The sequence below is a fragment of the Rhagoletis pomonella genome, unplaced genomic scaffold (assembly GCF_013731165.1).
Source record: "Rhagoletis pomonella isolate Grant_MI unplaced genomic scaffold, Rhpom_1.0 Rhpom_scaffold_00011, whole genome shotgun sequence".
NCBI classification, from domain to species: domain Eukaryota; kingdom Metazoa; phylum Arthropoda; class Insecta; order Diptera; family Tephritidae; genus Rhagoletis; species Rhagoletis pomonella.
In genome coordinates this window covers 21,381,038-21,394,421 of record NW_023458565.1, presented here as the reverse complement: position 1 = coordinate 21,394,421, position 13,384 = coordinate 21,381,038, and the positions used below count along the sequence as shown (strand labels likewise).

The 13,384-nt window shown below is 31.7% G+C and overlaps 2 protein-coding genes across 2 annotated transcripts in view; both read right to left on the bottom strand.

The window, feature by feature from the left end:
• Nucleotides 1-13,384, bottom strand: part of LOC118746826 — a 304,681-nt gene that overhangs the window by 156,335 nt on the left and 134,962 nt on the right. The window lies entirely within an intron of this gene.
• LOC118747211 lies at nucleotides 6-7,688 on the bottom strand (the record flags this gene model as incomplete). Its single annotated transcript, XM_036481200.1, has 3 exons — nucleotides 7,630-7,688; nucleotides 2,826-2,951; nucleotides 6-914 (listed from the first exon to the last, which is right to left on the bottom strand). Coding segments are annotated over exons 1-3 (1,047 nt in total), but the record flags the coding sequence as incomplete, so codon positions are not given.

The window sequence follows — 13,384 nt, the reverse complement described above, 5'->3', positions numbered from 1 at the left end:
TTTGTTTTGCGCTGAAAGTAATTGATGTAGTCTGGACGATTTTGTGGCGCAGACGCTTTGAAATTCGACTGATATTTGTATTGTGGCGGTGGTACTGAGTGGTGCTTGTAATTAGGTGTGGTGAAGCTGTACTTCTTGCCAGGCGGTATATTATTTATACTAGGATCGATATAGGAGCCATGATTGCGTTGATGCAGAGGCGCTGATGCAATAAATTCATTGCGCAGCCCACCACCGTTATTCACAGCATTCTGAGCTATATTTGCAATGGATTGTTTTGTTGGAATGTAATTGTCTGCGCTTTTATAACTATTTATATGGACACCATATATCGGCTGATACTCGGAATTTTGATCCAATACAAGCGCTTTCCATTCATTCTCCTGATTACTGTACGAATCTGTTACAGGATGTGGCACTTTCTTGAAATTTTGCTTTTGATAATACTCATCACGTGCGGTCTGCAGCCGTTCACGCATACCCGGTTCCAGTTCCATTGGCACTTGCTTTATGCGCGCATGCGGTTTGAACTCAATGAGGCTGGGAATTTTCGGGTGGGCGTGAGTGAGATCTTCAATTGGATTTTTGAGCGGTTTAATGTCTGAGCTCAGCACTATGTGCTCCTGGTCTTTGCTGTAGTGATTGATTTTGGATTGCGATGTGTCGTCGTTGATGCCATTTTCACTGTGCGGCGATTCGGTGACGGGATGTGAATTGGCGCCGACGGTCTTCACCACAGCATTGAAGCCATGCTTAGCATCGGCAGTGTAGTGAACTGTACGTATCGAGCCATCTGGCTCGAGAATGCTATAGTGTCCCTTTATAGTATCGCCGTCGCGTGACTCCCACTGGGATTTGACATCTCCCGTGTGCAGATCTTTGACGCCATAACTGAAAGCATATTCTGGATGTTGCTGAAAAAAATAAAAGAAAATAAAGAATTAGCAAGCTGCTGTAAAAATATAGAGTGTAGTTGTAGTACAGCTTGAAAAGTGGGGGACACTTTTTACAGTTAAAGTAACTAGGCTAAATCTGCTGGGAAGTGGTTTAGAAGGCACCCGCCGAAATGCAAGCTTGTCGTAAAAGGCCGAAGGGACCGCATACTGAAGGGAAGTGGTCTTGCCTCTTCACTCTTCTTCAGAGCCGTAGCCACTTATAATAGGTATGAGTTGGGAAGCAGTTATTTGTCATCGACCCTTTAGTGATTTACCAGATGAGAAGTTAAAGGAGTCGGAAGCAGGCGGCGAAATTTCTGCAGCATTTCCAAAGTGACCATAGTTTCCAGAGGTCACATCCACGGAACCTAGTGGCCCCTTTTGGTATGCAGAAGCACCGAAATCGACTTGTGGGAGCTGCAAGGGAAGGATTCTGGTGGCTTTGTCACTTATTACCTCTCACAATTTTCGCTTGTCCTGTTTTCTGGTAGAATAAGGTGCTTTAGAAGGTCAGGATTGATTCCTCGAAGAACGCTGCTGCGCTATTTATACTTAAGTCCAATAGCTAGGCTGGGAGAAGTCCTTCTAAGACTCAGAACATTAAGCTGGGCTTAATCAAAACCCAGAATGGCTTATTCACCGGTACAAAAAGTGAGACTCCATCTTTCTCCGAGATTCGAAATAAATGAGAAAGGCGATCAGTTGATCCAGAGAGGACCTGAGCCATTGCTTGCGGTAGGCGAAGCTTAGAATTAGTATAGGTTTATTTTTCCCGGGTCGTTGTAGGTTAAGAGGCCACTTGCACAAGCTAGGGTTTTTGTCAAGCTATCTCTTCTAGTCTTTAGGGCTAGATGTAGTGTTGTGGTGAGGTGAGGGCACAATAGACCTACTGATCGCAGTGCATACTAAAGTTATCTATCCCTGAAAATCAGGTAGGGGTTACACATTCATAAAAGAGGGAGTAGGGAGAAAATTGGGCGGAAAGGCTTAGTAGCAGCAGGCAGGGGATCATTAGGACTCAGGTCAATATATGACACGCGGAGTTCACCGAGACTGCGCCCACCTGATAATGAGACTTTTGACCATTTGGCTAGAAAGAGTTCAGACCGGGTATTCAGCAACTAATATAATACCCACACTTTCGGCCATAGAAACCGAAAGAAGAAATTACTGTACGTCTAGAAGAGTATGCCGGTTATCGGCGATCTCAGTCTAGCTAAGTATTTGCTTTCTTTGAGCAGGATTAGCTATGAGACTGTTGGCAGCGTTTTGCTGAGAGACGTAAAACTGAGCTATCTTAAATCCAATAATCTGATTCGATTTACTTGTAAATGGTGTAAATTTATAAGAGTGACACTTTTATACTTTTTAGCGGACTTCAGTCTTTTTTTTGTATTTTTTATGTCCGTACGTAAGTGCATAGTAACCTGCTGTCATATTTTCTCATTATTAATTTTATTTGGACATGTGGGCTTGTCAGTTGTCTCGGAGTTTTGTCTAGTTTAGTTGGCAGATAAAATCATAAATCATTTTACGCTCACAGTGGGCATGATTTATGAAAGATTGACATTCCAGAGTTACTGTCACTGAATTTTGACAACAGTACTACCTTTGAGTGCGTAACCCGCTTATGACAGATGACAAAGACTAATTCAAATTTTAACAAATGCTGGCATATTTGAATATGTTCTTCGCTTATGATGCATGCTACTGAATCTCAAAGCAAAAAAAAATGCACTTCAGCATCGTTTGACGTTTTGAAGAGACTTGCAAAACTTAGAGTAAAATAAAATAATATAATTTATATGTATACAAAAAAAATTTTCATTAGTCAAATTAAACTTTTAAGTAAGAAAATTGAATGATTATTAATTAATTATTTAAACTCACATATTCTGGCGCATATTTCATCATTTCACTGTCTGTTTCATCAATATCGGCTTCAGTGTCAGAATCTCCGTTAATCATGCATAGAAAACTTAACAATGGCATCAGAGTTATCCATATCGTGTGAGGCTAAATAAATGATATAAATAAAATAAATATTATTTTAAAACTCCGCAATTAGTAGTTTCAATTCGCTGTAGTTGTAAAGCCAGTGTCACACGATTGCCCAAAATTTGGTGCAAATCGTATCCCAATCGTGTGAACGCACAAATATTTTTTTTTTTATCCCAATCACGAAAAATAATTTGTTTAAGTGGTTAAAAATTCGGGTTGATTTTTGATATTTTTTTTTTGCTGACGATGTCACGCATTTTCTTCCATACAAAGTATGTTCGGCCATTTTTTTGTATGGGAGAAAATAATAACAGCAGCGGCACCAAAAATCAACCCGAATTCTTAAACACTTAAAACTAGCATTTTGTCAAAAATATTTACAACCTAGGTTTTTCTAATTGGCTTTGAGAACTATTTCTAAATTTGCATATTTATTCGAAATTATCAGTGAAAAAAAAAATGAATGGGTGCATCAGGCGTCTTCGTAATTTTATGATTTCACCTTAAATTGGGTAAACATATAGGAAGTGTCGGAACATACATATGTATTTGACAAGAATATTTAGAAAGAGCCCTATGCTACAATATATTTATCAAAAACAATTGAAAACACAAGGATATATTCGGAATGAGCGGACAAAAAATTACCTAAATAAAAGTAATCGCCTTCTTTCCTTGATTAAAAAATTATTTTTTTGTTAATTTTGTTCCTGTCTTCTAAATGTCTTACTGCGTGTTAAGTTATTATGCTTTCACAAGATAGGATTATTTGCTCAGTGCATCGGCACCGCAGTATATGTAGTAGACCTGCAGAAAATGGGACTAGTTTGTAGCTAACTATTAACTAACTAGCAGTCGACTAGTGGTAACTATTTATTAACTATTTCCTTTGGCCGTAACTAACTACTTTCGAAGGGCAATGGCCACAAAATAGATGTCAACTAACTTGTAGCTAACTACTGTTGGACATAAACTATCAATAAAAAACAAATTATATTTTTATTTATTTACTTATTTTATTTACCATTACAAATTTGCTTATTTGATTACATGTTCCTTTGTAGGTGGTCTCTTATTTGAAGTCGATAAGACATAACATCAAAACGATAATATAAAATTACGAACTTTTTTTATTTGTCCTGAATACGAAAAAAAATCTGCGAAGTGCAGAAAAAAGTGTAATGAAAGTAATTTTTGTTTGGGGATAGAAACTTGTAAAAGAAAACAATCTCCCTATAACGTCTGTATTACTCCTGCACGACTTTACAACTAACTTTAAGTAAGTTTTTTCATAGCTAATTAAAGGTCTGTTGTTTATGGAGATCCCGCAAAAAAACAAATAGAAGTTGGTTATTTTAATCAATTGATTTTTTTTTTCTGTAAGTAATTTCGCATGGAATTTCCTCAAAAAAAGTTAATTTTGAAAAAATTTACTTGGTATTTTTGAAACAACTTTCTAAACGAAAAACTGGGAATTGACAGCTTTTTCTTAAAAGTTACTATTAACTAGATTTGTTTACTTCTCTAGCGGTATTTGGATCGATGGGGACTTTTGATATATGTATTGATTAGAACCACAAAAGAAAAGTCCATGCATAAATCAAATTTTCCCCTAATTATTCCGAAGTGAAATGCTTGTAAAATTAATATTTCTAAAATATATTCATAAATGTCTTTTTAATCGGAATTTTTTATCCGTTTTAAACTTGCACTCAATTCGACCAAAATAGTATGGTAGTACCCAAAAATGTTTTAAATATTCAGATTGAAAAGTTGAAATTTTGAAGAAAATTTGTTAAATTTTTCTAAACGTGAACTTGTTGAATATTCCTAAGATTAATAATAGCAAAGAATAAAAATAGCAAAAATATTTAACTCGAAAAACATTATGAATATTAAAAAAAATTTAACACATGGTCACTTGTTTGGGTCAGTGTATTTTTTAGTGGTTTGATTTTGAATCTTATTGTTTACCATTTACCACCAAATCAATTAAATAAGTGTTAAATGGTTATATGTAAATGCATATACATACATACCTTTCATATCTTTTCTTATTTTATGTATTTAAAGTTAGAATTTTGTTATTGTTTTTTTCTTCTAATAAATCGAAGTTACAAAATAAAAAAGAATTAAGGATAAATCCAAAAAAAAATTCATCAAAATTTTGAACTTTTTAAACTGTATTTTTAGGAGATTTTCGGGTATGCAGTGAAATTTTAGTAATGATGTGCAAGTTTATTTTTTTTAATTTTTAATTTTTAAATTTTTTATACGGCTTTTTTGCACCTTTTAACACATATGTAAATATGAATTCCATATGAAATAAAATGAGCAAGGCGGTGCTTAAAATAATTTGAATAAATCAACGCCAGTTTTTATAAATTGCAATTGCTATGAGTATATGAAAAAAACCCACAAAATCCTTCAACAAAAAACATATAAAAACGCAAAGCGTTGATGAAATTTTTGAATTTTTCTAAATTTGAAAGTTTGATTAATATGGTTTTTCGTAAAGCACAAGCATACAAAATTTAAAGAAAAATTTACATGTCAACATTTGTTTGAGTTACTGAATGTAATAACTGTGTGAAATTTTAAAATCACATATTCTCACTTTGAAACCTTTTGTATCCTCTAGTTTCCAAAAGCGCCTCTAATTGATCTTTGCTTATTCAGTTGGTATTTGCTTATTTCTATTTTAAAAGTTAATTTAATTGTAGTAATAACATTTTAGGTCATTCAAATTTGTAGTTTAGTAAAAAAAAAAACAGCAAAAAAAAATCCTAAAAGAGATTCGACTACTAAGGCCATTTCAATTCGATTAGAATTAAGTTAGAGTGCCGTTTCATTTCAAATATGATTTTAGTTAGTTTTGAAACCCATTTTTATTTTATTAATTACTAGGGAATATATGTACATTTGTATGTTCAACAGATTAGCACTGAACAAATATTTTATACATTTTTTTTTGTAACTTTAAGATGTCATCTCTTGAGACATGCTCCTATGCTCAACGCCGACTGTAGTCAATAAGTAAATTTCCAAAAAGATTTCCTTCATTCCGTTTTATCGCGCTGAACATGAAAATTTAAAGATATACACATTAGGGTGACTCATTAACAAAGTGAAGGTTTTTCCAAAGAAATGTAATAATGTATATAAAATTCATTATAGTTTAAAACTTCCTCCAAAAAAAGTTCCGCAGAATATTAAGATTTACGTGCGCTGGACCGATTTGAAAATATCTCAAAAAATCCCACTATTTTAATTCCGTTGATAATATATTTAAACAGTTTTATGCAGACCTCTTAAACTTAACCTTTTTTATCATATGATTTAATGTTTTGGAAAATAAATTTTTTTAAACTAATTTAAAAAAAAAACTGTATATATTTCCGAAATATTTTGGCGGAAGACTTACACCCAAATCCATAAAAAATAAAAAAGACTATAACTGGTTTATTAATCGAAGGAAACTATATATTTTTCCGAAATATTTTGGCGGAAGACTTACACCCAAATTCTTAAAAAATAAAAAAAGACTTTAACTGCTTTATAAATCGAAAGTTGTCCATGAAAATGTCATTATATAGAGCTCTTTAAATCGATTTTATATTTTATGAATATGGCCAATATATTATAATAAATTTTACAATTCCGATGGAAAACAATACCTGATATCGACTACCATTAATAAAAATAAAATGATTTTTTTTTTTCCACAAGAATATTCTGAACTCCATGTAACTATTAGCATACATATGTATGTATGTATAAAATTTTCAGCGCGAAGATTTAAACATTAACCCTATATTTCTCATACCATCCCGTAAGCGTATGTTGACCACGCTATAAAAGTTTGAAATCTACGGGAATTTTTTGTAAAAACCGCTTTGGATTGCTTAATTCATTTCGTTCAAAAGTTTGGGTTTTTGTCACATAAAATGCTACATTTGGTCACAGTGCATCATTTGATAGTTTGAATTTTACAAAATTTAATGCATAAATTACATCATCTAAGAAGTATTTTGTAATTGTAACATGAAACTGTCTTTTTTGTAAGTGTTTGGATAAACATATTTTCTTTCTTGCTAAGAATATTTCCTCACCTGAAATTCAAAAAGACGTAACAAACGATCGCTGAATGCAAAAAGTCATAACTAATAAAAATTCAAGATTTACTTTTTGGATTATATGATGGATTTCATTTCAAATATTAGCCACGACTTTTTCAATTTCAGTTGCGATGTTGTTACGTCTTTTTGCACTTCAGGTGACGATTTGTAGATCTAGCCAAAGACTTTTAGATAATTAACAGTTACGTCGCACGCAGGAGTATAATTGATGCTCCCAGTAAAATAACTTTTATAATTTAAATATTAAACAGTTACTTTTTTTGTGTTTCAGTGTTTTTTTTTTTAGCACAGAAACTTGTACATAATAGAAATGTGTTATTATTCCTTAATCAGCCCTTTTTAATAACCTTTTAAGCTTTTTACGAGTATTGCACACAAAAGGACATCAAATGGTTGCATTTGATCTTTCTTTAATAAACTTGTTTCAACTTTCACTTTCTACACAGAGAAAGTTTTTATCAAATGCTTTTCACTTTCTATTGATATTTATATATACATATATATATATATATTTCATATGTGGCAATAGAGCCAACAAAAACATGTGCACTCACAACAAATTTCATTATCGGTTATTTAACAGGAAAATTCTTTTGAAACACTTTCGATTCTGCAACAAATTATCTCAATTAGAAGTTTTCACTATAGGTGCACACAATGTAAATATTTAGCGCTTTTCCAAATTCACGATACATATGTATATATATTTATACATATGGATATGTAGTTAATTAAATGCAATTGCATTTGCGTGTATTTTGTGCAACATGTGCTTAAGTCAAGGACAGATTTGCAATAAAGTTGCTGCCTGCCATGCCATCGCTATTTATATGCACATACATGTGTTTTATATGTAATACCCATTTGTACATAAGCGCTACACAAGCATACATACATACCTACCCAATATACTCGTATGTGCATACATACATATGTATGGTTGTATGTATGAATGTGCACACATTGATGACGTCGTTGTGTGGGCAGCTTTGCGAACGCATCAGTTTCATCTTCCCAGCCGGCTCAACCACTTTCGGTTGGTTTGTTTTGCTACTAATTTTCACTGGATTTTCCGGATTTTCTTGTGCACATCATCATACACTGGATCAGTTTACTCATTTTCTTTGTGTAAACTTGTAGTTGGGTTTTTTTTGTTGTTTAAAACGATAATTTTAGCTGCGCTTTTGATACATATTAATTTCTAAAATATTCCATAATAAAATCTCGAAAATATCTAGGTATATCTGTTTGTATTTAAATACACATACATTTTTCCGAATACATTTTTTTTGTATTTTCCTTTGCAGGCGCGTATACATAAATAAGTGCAACCATTTCAAGTGGAACTCGAATGCTAAATTTCTAATGGGTCGCTGCAAATGCATCGTTGTTGCAATTTGTGTATGTAAGTATGCATGTATTTGTGTAGAGATCAAGAAAAAGAGGAAGATTTGCAAAGTCAATGTTTGAAAAAAAAGTTCATTACAAAAGAGTTTGCTCCACCAACGAACGAATTCTACTCCAATTGATCTTCACACACCATACATATGTATGTACATATGCATTAGAGCTTGGAAATATTATACAGTGCATTTCGCGTACGTATTGTTTTTTTTTATTTATTTCTTTTGATGTGATCATGAAAATTGCAACTTTGGCGATGAATGTTAGTTGTGCCACAAGCGTACAATCAACCTCATTGCCAAGCAAAGAAAACGTGTTTCGTCGGCGGCGCTTTGGGTGCGATCAAAGTGAACTGCGCTGTCGCTATCTATAACAATTTTTTCTAAAGGATTTGCTGCTAACAATGTGCTTGAGCTAGAAATAATGAAGTCAATTGTAGCTAGTGCTGTAATGTGTTTTTATTTAGGTAAACAAAAAGTGGTTGGTTAAGAAATAATAAATTTTTAATAAGTTTTAATTTTCCTAAATCAGTAAGTCGGTGTTTAAAGTTACAGGGTGGTGCGTCAGGTATTTGAGAACCTATAGACTTTGAAACTTGAATTCGTAAATTTCTTAGAAAATTGATTGTATTTCATTGACACTTTTTGAGTCAAGTAAGTGACTTTTAGGCTATACATATATGTATTTATTCAATAAAATCGCCCCCAGCGGCAATAACAGCTCAAATTCAGGGACCGTAACAGTTACAACTTTTATTAAAAAAATCACTCTTTAACAATTATTTTTTGACTTTTATGTAATTAATCCTTAAATAACAGTTTTTTTCTGATTTTTATTTTATAAATCCAAAATAACAATTATTTTTTATTTTTATCAAATAATCTGCAGTTATTTTTGATTTTTAAATTATATGTCTTAGAAAACAGTTAACGAAGACTTTTATTTATAAAAGTCATCAATATAAATCAGTCATTGACTTTTATTTTTAAAATCATACTTATAAAAGTCATTTGTATAAGTCGTAGTAAACTTTGGTTCTCCAGCACCTACTTAACTGCGAAAAATGATAATGTCTCTTATACATATGATTAAAAAATAATCGTCGGTCGCTGATTTGTATTGATGACTTTTATAAATAAATGTCTTCAATAACTGTTATCTAAGATATATAATATAAGAATCAAAAATAACTGTTATTTACAGATTATTTAGATAAAAATCAAAAATAATTATAAATAATTATAAAAACAATTATAATTGTTATTTTTTTTTTTTAATTTTGCATGAAAGTTACAAATAAAAATTTATTTTCAAATGTGATTCTCGGTGAAAAAGGAAATCGATTGGTATTTATTACCTTGTGGTAGAACATTTCCTTCATAGTGAATTTTTCAATGACAGTTTTTATCAATAACTGTTAAATATGTTCGGTCCCTCCTCAAATCCTCTGCCGGGAGCGTTTGCATGCCCGTCTTATTATGGGGATGTTTATTGGCTTGTTGGCTTGCCATTAAACAACGCTCAAGACGTAGTAATTCGAACGACTAAGATCCCAAGAGGTGGGTGGACTTCTGTGGTCATGTTCTTGAATATTCATAGTATTGTATGCATGGACAGAGTTCTGTTGGAATACGAACGGATTATCGCCACGTGCACTACCTACCCAGGGTTTGGCAACTGTTTCTAAACCTTCAAAAAATCAATTAGCATTTACCCGAAGTCCGTTGGGAAAGAAATCGGGTGCCATGACATTTTTTTTATGAAAGTATAGCATATTACATAACCAACACCATATAAATCCAAATTTCAAACTTCGTACAAAAATTATGAAAATTCAACACACTTTAACAATTACACCCAAAAATTTAAAACATTTTATTCGGTGTTTTCAGAAAAAATTTAGGTATGCTGTTTTATAGCTTATTAAATTTTAACAGGTTGACATGCAAATTTCAAGAAAAAACCGCGAACAAAACCGCATTGATTTTTAATAATTGTCGTTTGCTGACGGTACTAGGTAGAAGAAAATGCAAAACACCGTCAGCATAAAAAAAAAAATTATTAAAAATCATCGCGGTTTTCTAGCAGCTTGAAATTAGCACTTTTATCTACTAACCTTTAATGAGCTATGAAATTGCATGACTAAAAGTTTCCTAAAAATTCTGAGCAAAAATTAAAAAATTTTTGGGTGTGGTTTTTAAGTTTGTTGAATTTTTCACTTAACTTAATAAGCCTTGTGGTCGGCTCTCCTCTCTAAGCTTGACAGAAGACTTACTTTTCCGAATAAATGAGGATTTACAAGCTATTTCTCTGTGGTCGAGAAACAACAGGCTTAACCGTAAAGCATCCAAAATGCCGGAAATGGAACTGTCTTATTTTATTTACAATCTTGATTATGTTTCTTAAATAAATTTTGTTCATGCGCTTTATGGAAAAAATGCGCAACACCTTCCACAAAAAAAAATCTAAAAAATCAACGATAATTTTTAGCGACTTGAAACTTGCACTTTATTAGACCAAAACTGCGTACCCGAAAATTTTCTAAAGATTCTAATTAAAAAGTCTGAATTTTTGATGACAGTTATTTGAAGTTTGATTAACTTTTGTGAAATTTGTGCTTTTGAAACTTTTATTTATGCGGTTTCTCTTATAGTACATTGAATTATATTTTAAATGAAAATTATTAACAATAAATAAATAAACATAATTTGCACACAATATAATTTTTAAAATTTTTTACTAAATCTCTGACCATAGCTGTATCTCAAACGTAAATTTGATCACAGCTCCGAGTTTTCGACAAATATTTTTAAGTGCAGCATATCTAAATTCCCTGATAGTCGTTTGGTGGTATGTGTGTATGTATAAAAATAATCTACACCCGTTGCCCAAAGTATCACTTCTCGAAACTGACGTTTGCACAGTCAACTCGTACATGCAATCTTATTGTACCTCATTTTAAATATTCAGTTACATCAAGAAAGTTTTTCGTTAGAGCCATACAGTTGTGAAATTCTTTGCAAAGAAAATTAAATTTAGAAACTAATCCGAGGCGCTTCAAATTGTCTGTGTATGCTTTCTGCTCAACTGAAACTTTCTATCTACACAATCTAATTCAAATTTTCTTTCTTACTTTACTATTTATTTCTCGAACTGAAAGTATTTGATTTTTTCAAAAAATAGTTTAACAATTGATTATAATACATTTTTTCTTTAAGATAACCAAAATTTTGTTGTTAAGAAATTGTTATGAAATATGGCACTGTAAAAGAATATACCTTTATATTAAATTTAAATAAATAAAATAAAAATGGCAAGCACACTTTTTTCAGATACTTAAGTATTTTTTTGTAGCCAGCACTGTATAAAAAAAGCTTTAAGCTTTGCGAATTAGCCTTTTTTTTTAAAGCTTAACGGAGTGTCGCTTATTTATAAATATGTATATAAATATGTACATACATACATATTTATTCAACAAATGTCAGCCAAAATCCTGCTAAGCATATTTGTTGTTGCATGGACAAGTTTTTTTTTCACGAGATATTGGTGTAGGTGCTAATCTTCGTGCATACTAATTGGATAAGAAGCAGGATCACGGAAATATGTAGTCACTTTCACAGCGGCGATAACTTTGTCTACGAGAGCGCTATGACTTCATACTGGCTTAATACTTCTTAAATCAATATTGTTTGAATTTCTTCTAAACTTTAGGCACTGCTCGATCGAAAGTCTTTCTATTATGATTTGTCCATGCACAGTGCTTATCACAGTTATACGCCAGCCACATATTGACAAGTTTTGACTACTAATTTTTTTATTATCTAATTGTATTTTTTTAATAAAAGATATATTTTATTCATTAACAAAAACCATATAGATCCAGGTTTCAAACTTTGTGCCATATTAAAAATAAATCATCAAACTTTCATCAAAAATTCGAGCCTTTGAATTCTAAAGATTTTTATATAAAATTTTTGATCATACAAAGTTTGAAGTTGCTAGGAATTATCGTTGATTTTCGGCAATTTTTAGTTGACCGTTATATTTTAGAAATATCCATATAAATCCATAATGCTATTAGACGAAAAATAATTTTATATACATACATATTTATGCACCACTATGTGACTTTAACTAGGGCATAGATTCCTCTGTTTTTTTGTTCACTTTTTCCATGTAATTGTGTAAAAATGGGCTTTAACCGCACCCGCCGCTTCGCACTTAAAACAGGATCATGTGCGTGTTGCATTCAACCGTTTACAAGCATCGCATAGACATACATATACATACATACAGTGGCGGTCAAAAATGGATGAATGTTATTTATGTTATGAATATTATTTACAATGTTTTTCAAGCAACATTTTTTTTGATACTTTTATATAAAAATATGGTTCATGCTTTGGCAAAAACCATATAAATCACACTTTCAAACTTTACAGAGAATTTAAAAAAATTCCACACATTTTTATCTAAAATTCTAGCTTTTTAACCAGAACTCTCTTTAATTTTATGGGTATGCAGTTAACAGTATTATAAAATTTTAGTAAAACTAGTACAAGTTTTGAGCGGCAAATCGCATTGATGTTTAATATTTTTTTTTGCTGACGGCTTTGTCGTTTTTTTTCATATAAAAAGAGAAATTTTGCATTTTCTTGCACATATTCTTCCACAAAAAATTCATTTTAATATGGAAAAAGTGCAAAACGCCGTCAACAAAAAAAAATATTAAAAATGCTATTTATGAGCCGCTCAAAACTTGCACTAATTTTACTAAAACTTTATAATCCTGTTAACTGCATAACCTAAAAATTCTGGTTAAAAGGCACGAAATTTAAAGCATGAACCATATATTTAGAAAAAAATATCGAAAAAATGATAGCTTGAAAAACATTGTAAATATTA